The sequence below is a fragment of the Quercus suber genome, unplaced genomic scaffold, assembly GCF_002906115.3.
Source record: "Quercus suber isolate HL8 unplaced genomic scaffold, Cork oak 2.0 scaffold_143, whole genome shotgun sequence".
In the NCBI taxonomy this organism is placed as follows: domain Eukaryota; kingdom Viridiplantae; phylum Streptophyta; class Magnoliopsida; order Fagales; family Fagaceae; genus Quercus; species Quercus suber.
The window spans coordinates 710,981-733,582 of NW_027069604.1; the positions used below are offsets into that span (position 1 = coordinate 710,981).

A 22,602-nucleotide genomic window follows, 5' to 3' on the forward strand; every position below is an offset into this window, starting at 1 on the left:
CCAACGCTCAAATGAAGAAAAAATTGACAATAAAAAATTGATTATGTATTTATCTAAATGAATAAAAAATGACATACCAGCATACATAAATACCAATTTTTTTCCATTTTCTAGCCAAACTAAAATGGTCTCCAATACGGTTTTGACTACTTTGCATTATACTATTAAGTAAGAAGACCACTTAGAATTCTAACTTGCTCCTCAAGTATATTTAATAATTTCTTACATTTTGACATTTACAACTTATAGTTTCAAGGAGATATAAAAATTCATCCACATTAAAATAGGATTACAAGAAATAATAAATACTTATATAAAAGTAAAATAAGAAATACGTATACTTATATAACAATAAGAAATAATAACTAGCATATATAAAAGTAAATATTTATAAAAGTAAAAGTATAATAAATACTTATACTTATATAACAATAAGAAATAATTAATATTGTTATAATGTTGCCTTCTTATAATGTTTACAAAATTTATAAATAAAAATTGTGCGGAGCATGGGTCAACAACTAGTATATATAAAAGTAGAGACTTTATGTGGAAGAGCATGAGATTCTATCAAGTAACACATTTCTTGAGGCTTTCTTATTTAGGCTTCCATCTTATCAAAGTTTGCATTTATGTAAAATTTTTAGTTCATTGAATATGTCAATGGAGTAAATACACATTAACTATCTATAGGTATGTACTAATTATATATATATATATATAATTATTTTATATGGTTTTTTAATTATAAAAATTATATAAGAAAGTAAAAACCTCATGTGAGAGACTATGCAGTTCTGTCATATGGCATCTCAACTTCTTTACATATTGTGGGTTATAATAAATTTCTATTAATAGGATATTACTATTTTCACTGAGTGTTTAACCTACCACTATCATATTTCAATAACATAAATGTGACATCATAAATTTTGGATGATATTTCCATAAGCCAACTAAACATTAACATGAAATTACATATTTTTTTATGCTAACTCCAAGCCAATGAAGAAACAAAAATTATGATTAAAAATTTCAGCACAAAAAAAAAAAAAAAAAGATTAAAAAACAATCAACTTATTACACAACATTTTTTGAGAAGATATTACATCGCATAATAACTAATTTCTAATTTATGCAACATTTTCTCTATAGTCTAAACTCTTCATCCCCATAATTTTGTATTACATCATTAATTTAACAAAAACCACTAACAAAACATTACTTCATGTTATTATTTTAAAATATTTTGAACATTCTATATTAGCTTTTCACATAACAACCTATAGCATTACCTGTACATCACGCGAGGCCATTACTAGTATGTAGAAAAGCAGAGATTTCATATGGGAAAGCATAAGATTCTGCCAAATGACGTATTCCTTAAAACTCTCTCATTTAGGAACTCATCAAAGTTTGCATTTATGTCAAATTTTTAGTTTGTTAAATGTGTCAATGTAGCAAATACACATATTAATTATCTATATGTGTGCACTAATTATATATATATATATATATATATGAATTCTTTTTGATTTTTTATAACTAAGCAAAAATCTCATATGAGAGAACACGTCGTTTTGTCATGTGGTGCTTTGTTAGAGTAATTTTTCAATTGGCTTTCCACTTTACCTTCTTTACATATTTTGGATTACAATAAAATTCTATTAGTATGATATTACTATTTTCACGAAGTGTTTAACTTACCACTGTCATACTTCAATAGGATAAATGTGGCATTATAAATATGATATTTCCATGAGACAACTAAATATTAATATGATATTTTTAAAAACAAGGGTAAACTACATATTTGGCCTCTAACCATTATGATGTATGTCAATTTAGTCTCTAACCTTTCAAGTATGTCAATTTAGTTTCTAACATTTTGATATTATGTCAAAATAGTCTTTGCCGTTAAGTGAAGGATGAAAAATTGTTGACTTGACTAACAGTGACAATAAAAAATTATTTTTATGCCATCGAGACTGCCACATGGATTGCCATGTGGCCTGAATAATAATAATAATAATAATAATAATAATAAACTAAACTAAATTAGCTTAAACAACCTTAAAAGCTAAAACCCAGGTGAAGCTTATCATCTCTCAACTTGATCGAATCATACCTCCATGGCTGAACATTCAATATTTTCACCACTCACCACCGCCTTCTCGGTGATTGCCTTAAACTTGTCATCCCTTTGTCACTCCCTTTATTCCCACTCTCTCTCTTTCTCTCAAACCCAGATCGGTTAATCCGGCCAGATCGTCTCACTTCTCAAACCCAGGAAGGACTTAGCTGGAACCATCGTTGTTTGCTCTTATTTTTTGTTCGCATTAGTTTTTGGGCTTGTATCAGAATTTGTATTAACTCAGTCAAACAAGATAGGTTTTTGTTTTGTGGTTGATTGTGTAATTGGGTTTGTTTTTGTTGTTGTGGACGACTAAATTTCTCGGTTCGAAATAAAGTCAAACGAGTAAAATAGTGTCACAAATGCAAATTTGTATTGAATATATGTGTGGTACAATTCTCTGTAATTACAAAAAAGTGATCCTCTGATTCGATCTCCTTGAAAGATTTGTTAACTGGATTTGTGGTAATGTGATTTTTACTTGAACACAAAGTATCCTTTAATTTGGTTGAAGGATGGATCGAAGATTGTTGAAACGGAATTACAATGAATCTCTGGCTATGAGCTTGTTAGAAATCCTTTGTTCTTCACGTTCTTCGTGTTCTTCGTGTTCTTGGTGCGTTCTTTGTCTTCGAAGGTTTGTGGTGGAAGTTCTTCAGTGCTTTAGAGGCTTGAATCCTTAGAGCTTCGCTGATTTATGATTTGTTGAGGTTTCTGGAGGCTTTTGAGCTTGATTCCAGTGAACTTTGAGATTTAGGAATATGATTTGGATGATTCCTCTTCGAATGTTCTTTGCATTCGAAGGTTTGTGGTGGAAGTTCTTCGGGGCTTTAGAGGCTTGATCCGTAGAACTTCACTAATTTGTGGTTTGTTGAGGTTTCTGGAGGCTTTTGAGCTTGATTCCAGTGAACTTTGAGATCTAGGAATACGATTTGGATGATTCCTCTTTGAATGTTCTTGTATTCGAAGGTTTGTGATGGAAGTTCTTCGGGGCTTTAGAGGCTTGAATCCGTAGAGCTTCGTTGATTTGTGATTTGTGAGGTTTCTGGAGGCTTTTGAGCTTGATTCCAGTGAACTTTTGGATCTAGGTGGATGATTTGGATGATTTCTCTTCGAATGTTCTTCGTATTCGAAGTTGAAGTTCTTGAAGTTCTTGGAGGCTTTAGAGCTTGGTTCCGGCAGAGCTGACTTCTGAGTGCTTCAAATGGTTTTGTGCCCTCTCTAAATCTCCTGATCTCCTTGGATCTCCTTCTCAGATCTGATCCCCTCCAAATGCCTTAGGAAGACTTCTATTTATAGGAGTTTAGGGGTAGGTAAGCGACACGTGGCGGAGTCTGATTGGTGACACGTGGCAGAGCTTGATTGGTCCGCTTATGTCATCGCTTGCACGTGCTGACTGATTATGTCATCGCTTACACGTGCAAGACTGCTTATGTCATCGCTTACACGTGCGATGATGTGTGATTGGTTTTTGCATGACACTTGGCAAATTTCTGTTGGTTTCTGAGTAATGATAGCAAAACCTAGCAGTAATACGCAGCGTTTTGTAATTGGCCGTATTTTTTGGACTTAATAGTATGACGTGTCAGCTTGTGATAGGTCGGGAATTTTCCCTGTCTACAGTTGTGGGTTTTAAAATTGGCATGTGGTTTACAGTTGCGCTTCAGTTGTATTGGGTTGCTTAACAATTCCTTGTTGGTATTGGGATTTGAATTTGTATCAAAATTGTGTGCAACAATATGACTATTTTAAATATGATATTCTAAATTGAATATGGGAATTTATTAGTTATTTCAATTAGGTGAGCTTGGATTGAAAAGATACAATGATTTTTTGAGTAAATGATAGAAATTTTATTAAAATTGAATCGTGAGTATACAAAAGTCTTGGAGACACAAAACCAGCCCAGGTTTGGCATGTCTAGGATAATAACAAAATAGAGAATAAAAAAAATAGAAGGTTACAGAACCAGGAGTGTTGTTGGCTTGCTGCTAACCTTTGATATTCCTCCAATAGTTTGGTAACTTCCATGAAAATTACCGTTGGGTTTAATGTAGAATTCAATATCCATATTCGACTTGAATGAGAAAGGAAACAGAGTGATAGAGAAGTAGCAACAACGATGGTCCAGTTGAGTCCTTCCTGAGTTTGAGCAAAGAGAGAGAAAGGGAGAGAATAAAGGGAGCGAAAACGGGAACAACAAGTTCAAGGCCACTGCCATGATGGTAGTGGAGACCGGTGAGAAGACCAAATTATTGAAGGTTTAGCCATGGAGGTTTGGTTCAGTCAAATTGTGAGAGGGCTTTCAGCTTGGTTTAGCATTTCAAAAAATGTTTCAAAGTGTTTAAGTTATTTTAGTTTTTTTAAATAAAAAAATTGACATGGCAATATAGTTGTCCATTGACATGGAAAAATATTTTTTTTTTTATTTAGGCCGTTTACCACGTCAGCAATTTCCATCTAAAAGATAATTGCATGGACTAAATTGACACGATATTAAAAGCTTAGGGATCAAATTGACACAGTTAAAAGATTATGGATCAAATTGAAATATGATATCAAAGATAGGGACAAATTTTGTAATTTATCCTAAAAACAATTATGCTAACTCCAATGCATTAAAGTAACAAAAATTATGATTAAACAAACAATCAACTTATTACACCACATAATAACTAATTTCTAATTTACTCTATAGTTTAAATTCTTCATCCCTTTAATTTGGTATTACATCATTAATTTAACAAAAACTTCTTCATGTTTTCGCAACATTAATTAATGTTATTAATTTAAAATATTTGAAATATTTTATATAATCTTCTTACATATGAGCTTACAGCATTATCAGCACATGGTGCGGGCCCATTACTAGCTTAATTAACAGATGCGAATGAAAAATTAACATTAAATTATATCTTTATATGTAACTTAGATCGTAACATATGCAACTTCTCTCCAGTACTATCTATAACAAAGTTAGTTATGTAGGTACAGCTTTTAATTAAATTCAAACTAACACATGGTTGTACCATGTATTCAATTAATTTTCTCTAGTTTACTGTATTGATCAATGCTAATATACACACCAGCTTGTACTTATGTATTAGAAGTTTCCTATTTAGGTTCATCTAAAAAATAAAATAAAAATAGGAAGTGTCCTATTTAGAAGCAAACTTGGAGCTCACACGTAGACATTAAAATAGGGGTAAACTAAGTTGGGAGCTCACACGTATAAGCATAAAATTCTTCTAGCACACACAAAATTAAATAGCCTTAGCTAGAATTTCAAAAGTCCAAACCCCTAGCATAGACTTTCCATTCAAATAAGTATGAGCCTAGCTTTCTAACTTTGCATGCATAGCAAATGGGAAACTCATGGGCATGTTTCAGTCCCAAGGGGGTAACCTTCATAAAAAAACCCTCAAAACGTTTACTAAACTCTTCTTCAACCAAAAGGACTAAGAAAAAGAATGAGAAGCTTGAGTTTGATGATGCTCTAATTCACCAACAGGCTCTTGCTGCAGCTTTCCTCTTCCACCAGCATCAGCTGAACGGTTCTCTACCCGTTAACCTTAACAGGTCCACTTCTGTGGTGTACCCATCTACAGCTGCTCCTAAAAAGCTTCCAAAGAGTTCAAGTTCTAGGCAGAGGTCACGTACTGATCATTCTCTCATTCAGCCTCTTCAGCTTGTTAACAAGGTTTGACTTTTATTTCTTTTTGGTTTTTAGTGATTCTTGAGTTCATTTGCCGGAGAATATGTGTTTATAATGCTTGTTTTGAACTATTCAAAGTTGATTCATGACTGGAAAGATGAGGATTTTATGGTTTTTGGATACTTTTTTTACTAAATTGTGTCATAGTTTTATACTTTTTTTACTAAAAAACATAAGTATTCCCATGTGAAAACTGATTTCGTATGGTCTAGATTTTCATCAATATAGTTTTATTTCTTCTTCTTCTTTATTTTTTTATTTTTTATTTTTATTTTTTGTAAAGCTAGTAGATGATAATTGATAAACCACCATCTAGCTATTATGAATTGGTAAATGTAAGTATTTAAATATATTTTTTTCTTGGCGACAATACACTTTTGGTCCCTATATTTTGGGTCAATTCTCATTTTAGTTCCTAAATTGATTGTGTGCCTACCTCAATCCTTGAAATCAGAAAATTGTTTCCGTTTTGGTTCTTGCCGTCAACCTACTAACAGAAAAGTCCTATGTGATAGACAGAGTGTCTTGCTTGCTGACATGACGTTGACGTGGACATTAAAATTTTATTAAAAAAAGGTTATTTGGCATTTTTAAATGCCATGTCAATATTTAAATTAAAACCAAAATTTTTAATTCCTCAATTTTAATTTTAATTAAAAAAATAAATAACAAATAAATTCATTTTAATTTTAACTCCAATTCCACTTTCATCTCCAGTTACTCCCAATCTGACCTTGACCTCACTGTGCTCAACCAGATTTCATTGAACAAACAAATTCTCTTATCGCCACACCACACTGGAAACTCCACTCAAGACTTCGAACCCATTGATGCTTCCGATCCTCATTTCGAGTTGGACACATTTATGAAGGTGGATCAAAAGAACAAGAATGAGTGAAGAACCATTCAATGGAAACCAAAACCGAATAAATACTTGTTTGCGAATTGCTTATCGGGCCAAATGTCCAACGATTTGATTTGCTTGGAGAAGCACATGTTCTTTGTTGCTTTGCTTAACCAGGTTTAGGTCATTCCTAGCTCCAAATTCGATTACCAATACAATAGGGTATTGGATTTTGATATAATTTTAATTCCTTAATTTTTACTTTATGTGTTTGTTTGCCAAGAATATTTATGGGTTTGAAGGCTAAGGTTGGGGTGTCCACAAGTCAGTTCGGGTCGAGTCGCCTAACTTGGACTTAACCCGAAAGACTCGGGTGAGAGAAATCATAACCCGCAACTGACCTGTGTGGAGCTTCAGATCAGCCGGATTGGGTCTTGTCGATTTCGGGTGCATATCGGTCGATTTCGAGTTCACTACAAGAGGTCAAAATTTGGCCGGATTTTGGCTGAAATCTTGCCAGATCTCAGTAGATCTGGCTGGAACTATCGAGATCTGGCCAATATTCCTCCATATCCTTCAAGATCTAGCCGAGATCTCGCTATATTTTTCGAGATCTAGCCGAGATCTCATCATATCGGTGGAGTTTTAAGTTTAGGTTTACCGGTTTTCGACTAAAGCACGAGATTTGCGACTAGAAGAGAGAAAGGCATCGAGCAGGTCGAGTTCTTCAGTTTCTCAAATAGTTAAACCGAGACTTGAACCGATGGTATTGGGTGTTTACGCCGGCGACCCGAAACCGATCGAATCACCATTCAGATCGGGTGGTTATCGAGTTGGAGAGCGTTAGGCCGGTCGGATTTATCGAGTCCGAGTAGGTGTTGGACGACCCTAGGCTAAGGTTTGCTTTGCTGGAGCTTGGTTTGGTTGTTGGGTTTAGGGTTTGGTTGCTTTGCTAGAGATATGGGTTTGGGGTTTGGTTATTTGTTGGAGATTGATTATGGGGAAGAATACTGGGGTAGAACACAAAGAACATGAACATGTTCTTCTGAAAAAATAATGAAAGGAATAAAAAATAAAAAAATAAAAAAGACAAGAAAGACATTTAATTAATTTATCTTGTTTTGATGTATTTGGTTATAAAGAGAGTACAAGAAAGGCAAAGAAAATTATAAGAAAATAAGGATTAAATTGCTAAGAATATGAATCAAATTCTAGGGAAGAACATAAAGAAAATTAATTTGTTCTTCCGAAAAAAAAATTGGAATAAAAAAAATCATTTTAATTAAAAGAAAGTATAAAAAAATTGTTTTTTTTTTATTTTTTAATTAAAATTAAAATTAATTTGAGGAATTAATTTTTTTTTGTTTTAATTTTTTTAATTTAAATACTAACGTGGCATTGAAAAAATGTCAAATAACTTTTTTTAATAATATTTTAATGTTCACGTCAGTGTTATGTTAGCAAGTAGAACACTCCGCCTGCCACGTGGGACTTTTTTGTTAGTGGGTTGACGGCAGAGACCAAAACAAAAATAATTTTCTGATTGCAGGGATTGAGGTAGGTGCAAAATCAATTTAGAGACCGAAATGAGAATGGCCCAAAATAAAGGAACTAAAAGTGTATTTTCGCCTTTTTTCTAATATGCTAATACTTATATAGAATTTTTTAGGTATAGTATATTAGGTTTCTCATTAAAACATATAGTTGCTTCAAATTTAATTTTCCTTAGAGAAGATAACATTGTTTATGATTATTTGATTAATACAACAACATGCTTGAAATGAATTAAGGAACTCAGGAACCTAATATACTACATGGACTTAAAGAGTTGATCTAAATTTTTTCATTTTAAACTTTTTATGACATGAGATAGAGTGTAAATGGTCATTTAACCATTATTCTAGTAGGATAAGACTTCTATCCAATGTTCTGTGCTCTAGATGAAATATTGGCTGACATGTGGGCTTTTTGGGACAAATGTTGTGCCCATTTTTCGCCTAGGTATATGGAGCATTGGACGCAAGCCAAACCCATCCCGACAAAGGATAAGAATTTGAGTTTTTTTTGTTGTATTTTTCCATACTCAATAATCTTTGAATGAGTTGGTCAATCTGTGCAATAGCACACGAACCAGTTCAAAGAGCAACCATTGTAAAATATATTGAAAAGATTTTGTTTTAGCCATAAATAAAGATATCTTATTTTAAAGGATTAATATATACTATAATACTAATTGCTAACCCGTGCGATGCATAGGAAAGCTATTGAAAATAAGGTTTTAAAAAGAATATTTTATTAATTTCTCTTTTTTATGTGTGTGCGTTTAACAATTAACAGTTAGTATGTTTCTCAAATTTTTTTTAAGAATATTTAATAATTTAAGTTTATATAGAATATTTATATACAGTAGTTTAAAAGATTATTTCAAATCTTCATTTCATTTTATTTTAGTTGGGATAACTTATATAATTATATATAGGAGGTCACCATGTACACTCTTCAACAGGTAGGGCCGGCCCTAGGCATAGGCCAATTAGGCCATTGCCTAGGGCCCCACTACTAGAGAAAGGCCCCAGATTTTGGGAGCAAATTTTTTTTTTTTTAATAAATTTTTTTGGGAGATAATAAAAAATTTAGTATCTCCCAAAAAAATTTAGTTTACATTTTTTTTTTTCACTATTAAAATAGCCCAAAGAATTAAGTAATACTAGAGATAGAGATAAGACAAATTTAAATAAATAGGTCTTACAAATAGATGTGTTACTAATCACAAATAATTCAAATAGGAAAATATTAAAAATATTATATATTTTACTTTATAAATTTTTTTATTTTTTTATTTTTTTATATAAGATATAAATTTTACTATAGTCTAATCTAAGTGTATATGTGTTTGAAACTCCCTTTTAGAGACTTAAACCTGGACCCTTACCCTCCACACACCACAAGCATTTATATTTGTGGAGTGACCACTGCGTCAATGGTGCGCGGTGGTCTACATAACTTTTATAATTTGATGTGACAATGAATATGGTAGGTGGATTTCAACAAACTATTAAATGCATTTTTGAATGATTTTTGTGATTGGTGATATATTTTTCTAATTCTCAAGTTGTAAGTTTTATAATATCTCTAGCACTGCTGACTTTAGAGTATAATCCACATGACATTGGTCCCAATTGTACCATAATAGCCAACCTCCATCACATGCCCATTTTGTTTTACCCAACTTAATGGTTCATAATAAAAGAGAATAAATCTGTACCATAACAAAATATTATGAACATATATAAGGAAAACAACCATAAGTACTAAACAAACAATTTTTTTCTCCCAAGTGAATCACAAAATATGAAACTCAAATATTCAAAAGAGGCAATCATGGAGAGAACCCATCATACATTAAGCAAAAAAGTATAAAAGTAGAAAAGTAGTCCCCTGAGACTTAAGGGATGCTCAAGGCAACTAATACTAAACCTCAACTTAAGGCCAATCTTAGGACTAAGTATGGTGCTCAAAAACTTGCAAAAACTATAGCATGTCAACTGTTCAAATGAATGCAAGCAATAGGAAAGGGACAATGACAAAATTAAAGACAGCTGATTTCTAAGGACCATGTTGTCATTGCAGCCACAATATGCTAGCACAAATTTATTATCAGTCAAAAAAAGAACAATTATTATGTCAACAACTCATCAAAGATAAACCAGAGTTTGCCTCATTTGTGCCACATAATACAATCTTTTTGAGGTATTTTTTCAAACACACCATGCATATAGCAAACAACAGTCTACAAATTTATATACATATAAAATGAGAAACAATTTGATAAACCACAAACCGTAAGTAACATTGTACAATAATCTAGATAAAATACAAGTTCTAGAATTCAAGTCAGATCTAGCAGTTTAGGAGTAGTAACTACAATTTCATAATAACAACTATGCTCACTTTGCAAGTGATACAATGTTGAAGCCCAATTATTATTGTGTATGCTTATACGTTTGACACCCCTATCTCAGCCCTCAACCATATGACCCTTGATTATTACTAACAATCATAATATTGCAAAAGGAAAATAACTTGATGCCCTTAAAATTGGAACTCATATGCACGACCATTCAAGATTAATACCTTGCAGATGAAACGCAAGCTTATTACTGGTCACCTCTGTAAAATATAGAAAATTGGATTCGTTAATAATACATCAAATACTGGGAATATAAAGATACAAAATTTGGTAATATCTGTATCACACCATTGAAAGATCACTATCACAGAGGGAGGGCTTCAAGGCAAATGATAAAAATATCATTGCAAGCTTCCTGGATTCCACCCATCACAAAAGCCACAACTTACATCAAATTGGCCTTTGACATCTTGATCTCCTTCATCCCTGGAACCTGGAAAATCAAATTTCTAGAGTAATTGACAATTTGTAACTATTAGCAACTATCATCTTACAATGAAATTATTATATCTTTTCAAGAACAAAAAGGAAAGCAAAGACCAAACGTTCTATATAGCAGATTTGAAACCTATCACCAAAAAATAGAATTAAACCTATTGGAAATTCATTAATTAGTATCAACGCAAGTAGCTAAAAGGCTCATATTAATAACAAAAAAACAAATAACCCATCTGAAATATAGAGTCAAAATTAAATCAAGATAATTAAATATCGAAACTTCCTTCTGCTGAGGCAAAACATTCAGCCATAGCAACCCAAAACGCCAAAAGTAAATCACCCACATGAACAACTAAAGTGGAGAGAGAGAGGGAGCAATATATAGAAAATAATAACAGATTAAGTACGTTTTCAATTGATAGCGAATTGGACCATGGGGTTGTTATATTAGATGATTCGGTTTTATAGTATATATAGATTGGATTACATCACGTTTTTATGAGGGTTTAAGCAAAGAGTTCTCATTTGTCATATGACAAAACATTGCATCATCGGCTTGTTAGATTTCAACTCGAACCAATAAATTCAGTGGGTTTGGTCAAACATCAAACGTTCACAAAAGATTTTCATAAATGATGGCTGGAAATATCCATGCATTCTGTTGTTGTGGTCTAACTTGAAGGTAGAAGAGTCGCAACTAGTTAGTGACCTCAACAATTCGAAGAGTCAAAATGGAAATGTCGAGTCCAATATCTTTGTTGTGCTTTTGCCTTAAGTTGCATGACCTTCGTGCCACATTGAAGGAAGCTACTTTCTTCTGACTCTAGCCTTACGAGACAAGTCTACTCATATTACCACTCTTGCCCATGGAAGGGCAATCTTTTCTTGAATTTCGGCAACGCTGTTGCCGAAATTCAACCTCTCTCCTCATTTTGCCAAAAAACTTCAAACAGTACCTATAATGCAAAAATGTTTTAATTTTGGCAATATTTAGCCAAAAGATCCAAAAAATTTAGTATCTGCCAAAAAAATTTAGTTTACATTTTTTTTTTTCACTATTAAAATAGCCCAAAGAATTAAGTAATACTAGAGATAGAGATAAGACAAATTTAAATAAATAGGTCTTACAAATAGATGTGTTACTAATCACAAATAATTCAAATAGGAAAATATTAAAAATATTATATATTTTACTATATAAATTTTTATTTTTTTATTTTTTTATATAAGATATAAATTTTACTATAGTCTAATCTAGGTGTATATGTGTGTGAAGCTTCCTCTTAGAGACTTAAACGCGGACCCTTGCCCTCCACACACCACAAGTATTTATATTTGTGGAGTGACCACTGCGTCAATGGTGCGCGGTGGTCTACATAACTTTTATAATTTGATGTGACAATGAATATGGTAGGTGGATTTCAACAAACTATTAAATGCATTTTTGAATGATTTTTGTGATTGGTGATATATTTTTGTAATTCTCAAGTTGTAAGTTTTATAATATCTCTAGCACTGCTGACTTTAGAGTTTCATCCACATGACATTGGTCCCAATTGTACCATAATAGCCAACCTCCACCTCCATCACATGCCCATTTTGTTTTACCCAACTTAATAGTTCAGAATAAAAGAGAATAAATCTGTACCATAACAAAATATTACGAATATATATAAGGAAAACAACCATAAGTACTAAACAAACAATTTTTTTCTCCCAAGTGAATCACAAAATATGAAACTCAAATATTCAAAAGAGGCAATCATGGAGAGAACCCATTATACATTAAGCAAAAAAGTATAAAAGTAGAAAAGTAGTCCCATGAGACTTAAGGGAAGCTCAAGGCAACTAATACTAAACCTCAACTTAAGGCCAATCTTAGGACTAAGTATGGTGCTCAAAAACTTTCAAAAACTATAGCATGTCAACTGTTCAAATGAATGCAAGCAATAGGAAAGGGACAATGACAAAATTAAAGACAGCTGATTTCTAAGGACCATGTTGTCATTGCAGCTACAATATGCTAGCACAAATTTATTATCAGTCAAAAAAAGAACAATTATTATGTCAACAACTCATCAAAGATAAACCACAGTTTGCCTCATTTGTGCCACATAATACAATCTTTTTGAGGTATTTTATCAAAGACACCATGCATATAGCAAACAACAGTCGACAAATTTATATACATATAAAATGAGAAACAATTTGATAAACCACAAACCATAAGTAACATTGTACAATAATCTAGATAAAATACAAGTTCTAGAATTCAAGTCAGATCTAGCAGTTTAGGAGTAGTAACTACAATTTCGTAATAACAACTATGCTCACTTTGCAAGTGATACAATGTTGAAGCCCAATTATTATTGTGTATGCTTATACGTTTGACACCCCTATCTCAGCCCTCAACCATATGACCCTTGATTATTACTAACAATCATAATATTGCAAAAGGAAAATAACTTGATGCCCTTAAAATTGGAACTCATATGCACAACCATTCAAGATTAATACCTTGCAGATGAAACGCAAGCTTATTACTGGTCACCTCTGTAAAATATAGAAAATTGGATTGGTTAATAATACATCAAATACTGGGAATATAAAGATACAAATTTGGTAATATGTGTATGACACCATTGAAAGATCACTATCACAGAGGGAGGGCTTCAAGGCAAATGATACAAATATCATTGCAAGCTTCCTGGATTCCACCCCTCACAAAAGCCACAACTTACATCAAATTGGCCTTTGACATCTTGATCTCCTTCATCCCTGGAACCTGGAAAATCAAATTTCTAGACTAATTGACAATTTGTAACTATTAGCAACTATCATCTTACAATGAAATTATTATATCTTTTCAAGAACAAAAAGGAAAGCAAAGACCAAACGTTCTATATAGCAGATTTGAAACCTATCACCAAAAAATAGAATTAAACCTATTGGAAATTCATTAATTAGTATCAATGCAAGTAGCTAAAAGGCTCATATTAATAACAAAAAAACAAATAACCCATCTGAAATATATAATCAAAATTAAATCAAGATGATTAAATAACGAAACTTCCTTCTGCTGAGGCAAAACATTCAGCCATAGCAACCCAAAACGCCAAAAGTAAATCACCCACATGAACAATTGAAGTGGAGAGAGAGAGGGAGCAATATATAGAAAATAATAACAGATTAAGTACGTTTTCAATTGATAGCGAATTGGACCATGGGGTTGTTATATTAGATGATTCGGTTTTATAGTATATATAGATTGGATTACATCACGTTTTTATGAGGGTTTAAGCAAAGAGTTCTCATTTGTCATATGACAAAACATTGCATCATCGGCTTGTTAGATTTCAACTCAAACCAATAAATTCAGTGGGTTTGGTCAAACATCAAACGTTCACAAAAGATTTTCATAAATGATGGCTGGAAATATCCATGCATTCTGTTGTTGTGGTCTAACTTGAAGGTAGAAGAGTCGCAACTAGTTAGTGACCTCAACAATTCGAAGAGTCAAAATGGAAATGTCGAGTCCAATATCTTTGTTGTGCTTTTGCCTTAAGTTGCATGACCTTCGTGCCACATTGAAGGAAGCTACTTTCTTCTGACTCTAGCCTTACGAGACAAGTCTACTCATATTACCACTCTTGCCCATGGAAGGGCAATCCAAAGGCCGAGATTAATCTAAGCAACACATATTCAATAGGTTTAGGGGCACAGAATTGTTCACAATTGTTGATGTGCTACGTTTAGGGGTGGCAATTTTTACCCATATCCATGAAATCACCCATTACCCACCTTATTTGGATAAGTCTTAACCCAACCCATTTGAATATTTGGGTTAAATGGGTAAAGACCCATTTGGTTATTTAATTAGATGGGTCTAAATGGATATATCCACTAATACCCACTAAACTCATCTAAATTTCTAGAAAATAACCAAAATACTCTTGAAATCTAATAAATAACCAAAATACTCCCAAAATCCAAAAAATGACCAAAATACCTCTAAAACCAAAAAAATGACTAGAATACCCCTGAAACCCAAAAAATTACCAAAATACCCTGAAAACCCAACAAATGACCAAAACACCCCCAAAACTTAAAAATGACCAACATACCCCCAAAACTCAAAAAATGACCAAAATACCCTCAAAACCTAAAAAATGAACAAAATACCCCCAAAACCTAAAAATTACCAAAATACCCCCAAAACCCAAAAAATGACCAAAATACCTCCAAATCCTTAAAATTACAAAAAAAATGACCAAAATACCCCCGAAACCTAAAAATGACCAAAATACCCTCAAAACCTAGAAAATGACCAAAATGCCCCCGAAATCCATAAAATGACCAAAATACTCCCGAAACCCAAAAAATACCCAAATACCTCTAAAATCTATAAAATGACTAAAATACCACCGAAACCTAAAAAATAACCAAAATATCTCCAAAACCTAAAAATTACCAAAATACCCCCAAAACCTAAAAATGACCAAAAAATGACCACAATATCCCTGAAAACTAAAAATGACCAAAATACCCTCAAAACCAAAAAAATGACCAAAATACCCTTAAAACCCAAAAAATGACCAAAATACACCCGAAACCCAAAAAATACCAAAATACCTCTAAAACCTATAAAATGACTAAAATGCCCCCGAAACCTAAAAAATTACCAAAATACCTCTAAAACCTATAAAATGACTAAAATACCCCCGAAACCTGAAAAAATTACCAAATTACCCCGTAACCTAAACAATGACTAAAATACCTCCGAAACCCATCAAATTACCAAAAATACCCCCTAAACTTAAAAAATGACTGAAATACCCTGAACCCCAAAAAAAGGACTAAAATACCCCCCCTGAAACCCAAAAAATGACCAAAATACTCCTAAAACCTAAAAAAATGACCGAAATACACTTGAAGCCTAAGAATTACCAAAATTCACCCTAAACCTAAAAAATTACCAAAATGCCCCCTAAACCTAAAAAATGACTGAAATACCCCTGAAACCTAAAAAATTACCAAAATACCCTGAAACCTAAAAATGATCGAAATACCCCAAGACCTAAAAAATGACTAAAACAACCCCAAAACCTAAAACAATGACCAAAATACCCCAAAAACCTAAAAAAATGATCGAAATACCCCCAACACCTAACAATTACCAAAATACACCATAAACCTAAAAAAGTACCAAAATACTCCCTAAACCTAAAAATTCACCGAAATACCTCCAAAAATTCAAAAAGTGACCAAAATACCTTGAAACCTAAAATATTATCGAAATACCCCAAAAACCTAAAAAATGACCAAAATAACCCTAAAAGCTAAAAAAAATTATCGATAAAAACACCTTAAACCAAAATTATGACCAAAATACCGCTAAACATGTAAGATGACCAAAATACACCAGAAACATATGAAATTACCGAAATAGAGGTTTAGGGTATTTTGGATGTTTTGAAGGATATTTTGATCATTTTTTAGGTTTCAAGGGTATTTTGATCATTTTTAGGTTTCAGAGGTATTTTGATCATTTTTAGGTTTCAAGAGTATTTTGCTCATTTTTGGGTTTCGGGGGTATTTTGGTCATTTTTTGAGGTTTAGGGGTATTTTGGTCATTCTTGGGTTTCACGAGTATTTTGGTCATTTTTTGAGTTTCAGGAGTATTTTGGTCATTCTTGGGTTTTGGGGATATTTTGGTCATTTTTTGAGTTTCAAGGGTATTTTGGTCATTCTTGGGTTTTGGGGGTATTTTAGTCATTTTTTGGGTTACGGGGGCATTTTGGTCATTTTATAGGTTTTGAAAATATTTTGGTCATTTTTAGGTTTCACGGGTATTTTGGTCATTTTTTGGGTTTCGGGGGGTATTTTGGTCATTTTTTGGGTTTTGGAAGTATTTTGGTCATTTTTAGGTTTCGGGGGTATTTTGGTTATTTTTTAGGTTTCGGGGATATTTTGGTCATTTTTTGGGTTTTAGAGGGTACTTTGGTCATTTTAGAGATTTTGGAGGTATTTTGGTGGATTTTAAGCATATATTGTGATTTTAGAGATATGAGGGGGTATTTTGGTCATTTTAGAAGTTTCATGGGTATTTTGCTCATTTTAGATATTTTGGGGATAATTTTGGATGTCCAAGGGTATATTGGTAATTTTGGAAGTGTAGGGGTATTTGTATCATTTTAGGTATTTAATGGGTATTTTGGTAATTTTGGATGTCAAGAGGGTATTCATGTAGTTTTAGAGGTATTTGAGTTATATTGAGTTAAATTGGTGGGTTACTAATTACATGGGTTGGGTTGGTAATGGATAATTAATTTATATATAAATGGGTCATAAATGGATAAATGGGTAATTACATACCCAACCCATTTATGATCCAACCCGCCCATTTGCCACCCCTTACGTTGTATCAATATATAATAAAAGTGGTGTCAATGGTGAATCTATGTGAAAGTAAGGTTACTTTCTCTTGTCCTAATTTACCACCATAGCAAAATTGTGAAAAAAAAAAAAAAAAAAAAGGTTGTGTCCCTAAACAACTGTTCTACCAAATATCAGATTTTTTTTTTATCATGCATACCGTAGACAGAAGAAAAATAAAAATAAAATTATTTGCCAAGATTAGTTGAACAGCATCAATCCAAGAGGAATAAAATTGATCTTGGAGCAATTCTTGGTCTGTAAGTTAAATTTACCAATGATGCTCTAGTGGAATGCAAGTTGGATGAAGCTGTAATTTTTTCCTGGCAACATTTCTTTGTTGCTTAGTTATTACTTTTTACCATGAAAGAATTACCTTTTCATCAATTTGAATGCTTTTGACATAAAAAATGAATCCGTTTACTACAATATATATATATATATATATAAAGACTAATCTTTGGATTACAATCAAATGAGACTAAAAGACAGTACTTAGAAAGTATGCAATTGAATGTTGTATTCAAGTGTGGACTGAATATGGAGTAGAGTTAATGGGACAAGTTAGGCAGTGTGGTGTGGATGCATTTTGCTTGAGTTTGTGGAAAATTGATATTATCTATTTCTCATAATTGCCAATCATACATGCGTTAATTATAACTATCATTGGTTTCTTAACTCAAAATGCTATTCAAATACTTGCATACAATCACTTAGATCTTGTATATTTTTTTACATTACTGATCATTAGGAGATGGAAAGAATGATGGTTATATATATGTCATCCAATAAAAGTATATTCTTCTAATTATATATCATCCAACATCTTATTTTGTTAATTTCCATTCCTTAGGATCTAAATATTGATGGCATGGAAACCTCACATTTTGTTCTTGTTCACGGAGGTGGCTTTGGTGCTTGGTGTTGGTATAAAACAATCTCACTATTGGAAGAAAGTGGATATAGAGTTGATGCAGTTGACTTAGCAGGTTCTGGAATTCATACATTTGATACAAACAGCATTACGAGTCTTGCACAATACGTAAAGCCACTTATACTGATATCCTAGAGAAACTTGGAGATGGAGAAAAGGTTTTCTGCTCTCTCTCTCTTTGAATCTATGTTAGAATAGTAATGTGAAATTACAGTGAACTATTATTTTTTGGCATTCATATATGCTTATAAGGTATTAAAAAAAAGAATTTCCAATGCCTCTGATTAGTTGGTCTTGATTAGTTGGTTTGTTATTCTCAATTGCAATTTACAAGGATAATACCCTCATATTGTTGTTATCTTATACAGAGATAACTAATACAGATTTTTTTATGAGGGTTTAAGCAAAGAGTTCTCATTTGTCATAGGACAAAACATTGCGTCATGGGCTTGTTAGATTTCAACTCGAACCATAAAATTCAGTGGGTTTGGTCAAACATCAAACGTTCACAAAAGTTTTTCATAAATGATGGCTGGAAACATCCATGGATTCCATTGTTGTGGCCTAACTTGTATGTTGAAGAGTCGCAACTAGTTGGTGACCTCGACAATTCGAAGACCCAAGAGGGGAAATGTCATGTCCAATATCTTTGTTGTGCTTTAGCCTCAAGTTACATGACCTTCTTGCCACATTGAAGGAAGCTACTTTCTTCTGACTCTGGCCATATGGGACAAGTCTACCTATATTACGGATTGAAATCCAATGCAGTTCACCCCCTCCCTCTCACAAATTTTTTTTTTTTTTACTAATTTTACTTTTTTACCTTCACTTCTTTACTTTTTTTATATTTTTTATTAAGCTGTAATTTTTTCCTGGCAACATTTTTTTGTTGCTTACCTATTACTTTTTACCATCAAAGAATTACCTTTTCAGCAATTTGAATGCTTTTGACATAAAAAATGAATCCGTAATGAGACTAAAAGACAGTACTTAGAAAGTATGCAATTGAATGTAGGCTAGTTTGGTGTGGATGCATTTGGCTTGAGTTTGTGGAAATTTGATATTATCTATTTCTTATAATTGCCTATCATACATGCGTTAATTATAACTATCATTGGTTTCTTAACTCAAAATGCTGTTCAAATACTAGCATACAATCACTTTGATTTTGTATTTTTTTTACGGCACTGTTCATTAGGAGATGGAAAGAATGATGCTTATATATATATGTCATCCAATAAAAGTATATTCTTCTAATTATATATCATCCACCATCTTATTTTGTTAGTTTCCATTCCTTAGGATCTAAATGTTGATGGCCTGGAAACCATACATTTTGTTCTTGTTCACGGAGGTGGCTTTGGTGCTTGGTGTTGGTATAAAACAATCACACTATTGGAAGAAAGTGGATATAGAGTTGATGCAGTTGACTTAGCAGGTTCTGGAATTCATACATTTGATACAAACAGCATTACGAGCCTTGCACAGTACGTAAAGCCACTTACTGATATCCTAGAGAAACTTGGAGATGGAGAAAAGGTTTTCTGCTCTCTCTCTCTCTTTGAATCAATGTTAGAATAATAATGTGAAATTACAGTGCACTATTTTTTGACATTCATATATGCTTATAAGGTATTTAAACAAATAATTGAAACTAATGGCCTGTTTGGATGTTTAAAAATGGAGAGGGAGTAGAGTAGAGGGAGGGAGAGTAATCCAATTACTTTGTTTGGAAGTTTTTTAAAGAATGAGGGGGAGGGGTTTGGAGGGATTTGGAGGGGTTTCAACTCCTTCTAGCCTCCCATTTTTAATTCCCCCAAATTGGAGAGATTTGGAGGAGAGTAGAGTACATAAACTATTGACCAAGTAAATTACCCAATTTACCCTTATTATATTAACAAAATTATACAAGGGGAAGGGCTAATTACTCCCTTCCCCCTTACTAATTTTAAAAACATCCAAACAAGGTGGAGAAAAATCATTCTCCTCTACTCACCTCTCCACTCCTCCCCTCCCCTCTACTCCCCTCTACTCTCCTTCCTCTCTAAACTTCCAAACAAGCCATAAATTCCGCATTGGCATATGTTGATCAACAATATGCCAATTTTAACATCTTTATGCCATTTTTATCCATATCAGTAGCAGTAATGTTGCTAAATTTTTCCATTTAGATATACTAGAGCTAAAATTTTTCTTTTTAATGCAGGTGATTTTGGTGGGACATGATTTTGGTGGTGCTTGTATTTCATATGTAATGGAGTTGTTTCCATCTAAAATCTCAAAAGCAATTTTTATAGCTGCAGCAATGTTGAGTAGTGAGCAGAGTTTCCTTGATATGTTTTCCCAACAGGTTGTTCTTCACTCTATAATTTCTTGGACTCAAAAAGTGGGAAAGAAAAGGGAGAATAATATTGAACTCATGCACCTTTGGTTTCATTCATAATTCATAACTGTAACAAAGGGAACCTCGTTTTATTTTCCAAGTGACTTCAAGGTTTTACCTTTTTCCTATGTAGTGAGATATATGCCTCCTTAATCTGTAAAATGATCATCTTCATTTGAAATGGATCCAATTCATAGTTCAGATTAAAAATTAAAAATTTAATCGTGTATCTAGAGTCACACCACTTAAAATTTTAAATTACATAGCACTCTATACACTATTAGATCCAAGAAATAAAATCTTAAAGGCGGAATGTACTTCCTCCATTTCCAGTGAAATAGAGAGGATATACTTTACTTTAAGGGTACGTTTGGTACACTGTATGAGAATTACAACAGGAATTGTAATATTTATTACTAGGAATAAAATGTGTTGTAATGTAATAATTAAACCTATTTATTGGTTTGGTTGTGAGTTATACCATTAGAATGAAACTTAAGATTTATTTTAGAAAATATCTTACTCATACAATTATATCTCCTTAAAAATTATTATTTTTAAATTTAAGAGAGATATATGTTATTTTTTATAATTTTTTATTTTTATAATAGTTAGTTGCATATGGAAAGTTTGTTTATTTGGAAATATATTAAGTTTTGAAATTATTACATTTTGATGAATTACACTCTTGAACGTATTGTTTGTTATGATTAGTTTCAATCCTTGACATCTTGTTATATCAGATTTGCTGCATAGGATTTGATTTAGTATGAAGGAAGCTCTGATGTCCAATGTCCAAATATTATTTTCTAGCATGAGATTAATGTAATTGGCTTATTTCTTAAACTGACAGATTATCTATGCTATTACAGACAGGTTCAAATGATCTGATGCAGCAAGCTCAGAAATTTTTGTACACAAATGGGAAAGATCAGCCCCCAACTGCTATAGGTCTTGACAAGGAATTGGTGAAAGACTTCTTGTTCAATCAAAGTCCTGCTAAGGTATCTTTATAACATTGTCAAAACCGCTTGAATTTTGGACCAGGTCTAATTTAAGAGTGTGATATCAATACAACGCTGAAGATTAAGTTTTTATTTTCCTTGATATCCAGGACGTTGCATTGTCATTAGTTTCAATGAGGCCAATACCTTTTGGGCCTGTTATAGAGAAACTCTCACTTTCTGATGCGCATTATGGCTCTATCCAGAGATTCTACATTGGAACTCCTGAAGACTGTGCCGTACCAGTTGCTCTACAGGAGAACATAATAAATACAAATCCTCCAGAGCAGGTTTTTTGGCTCAAAGGTTCTGATCATGCACCTTTCTTGTCAAGGCCTCAGTCCCTAAACAAAATTCTAGTAGAGATAGCACAAATTCCACCGAAGCAGGCCTAAATCCTTTTGCACCAAAGCCTGGTGTGGTAAATATCCGGCACCGTGTGACCTGCATTTAGTAAGAAGCATGATGCGTATCTGGTTAAAGTTAAGTGACCACGATGTGGCATGATGTAGTGCATATGCCACTGTTCCCTTTGTGTAGCTGTAAAATATTGATATGGCTATACATTAGGCATCTTCCAATCTTTATAGTACATGTATTGTATGAGCTTGTTAGTACCAATGAGCATGTATGAATTCTAGTCTTTCAAATCTGTATAACAAAATATGTACAAAAGGAAAATGATGAAAAGTTGTTGACAATATCTATTTGAAATTTTCATCCTATGTACGAATACTACTAAATA

The 22,602-nt window shown here is 32.7% G+C and overlaps 1 protein-coding gene across 1 annotated transcript; it reads left to right on the forward strand.

Moving 5' to 3' along the window:
* Positions 1-5,498: 5,498 nt before the first annotated feature.
* LOC112026400 (putative methylesterase 11, chloroplastic) lies at positions 5,499-22,571 on the forward strand. Its single transcript, XM_065776861.1, has 5 exons — positions 5,499-5,834; positions 19,773-20,009; positions 20,677-20,820; positions 21,726-21,857; positions 21,968-22,571. The coding sequence occupies exons 1-5, from the start codon at positions 5,499-5,501 to the stop codon at positions 22,250-22,252; spliced, it is 1,134 nt and encodes a 377-aa protein (XP_065632933.1). The 3' UTR covers positions 22,253-22,571.
* Positions 22,572-22,602: the final 31 nt, after the last annotated feature.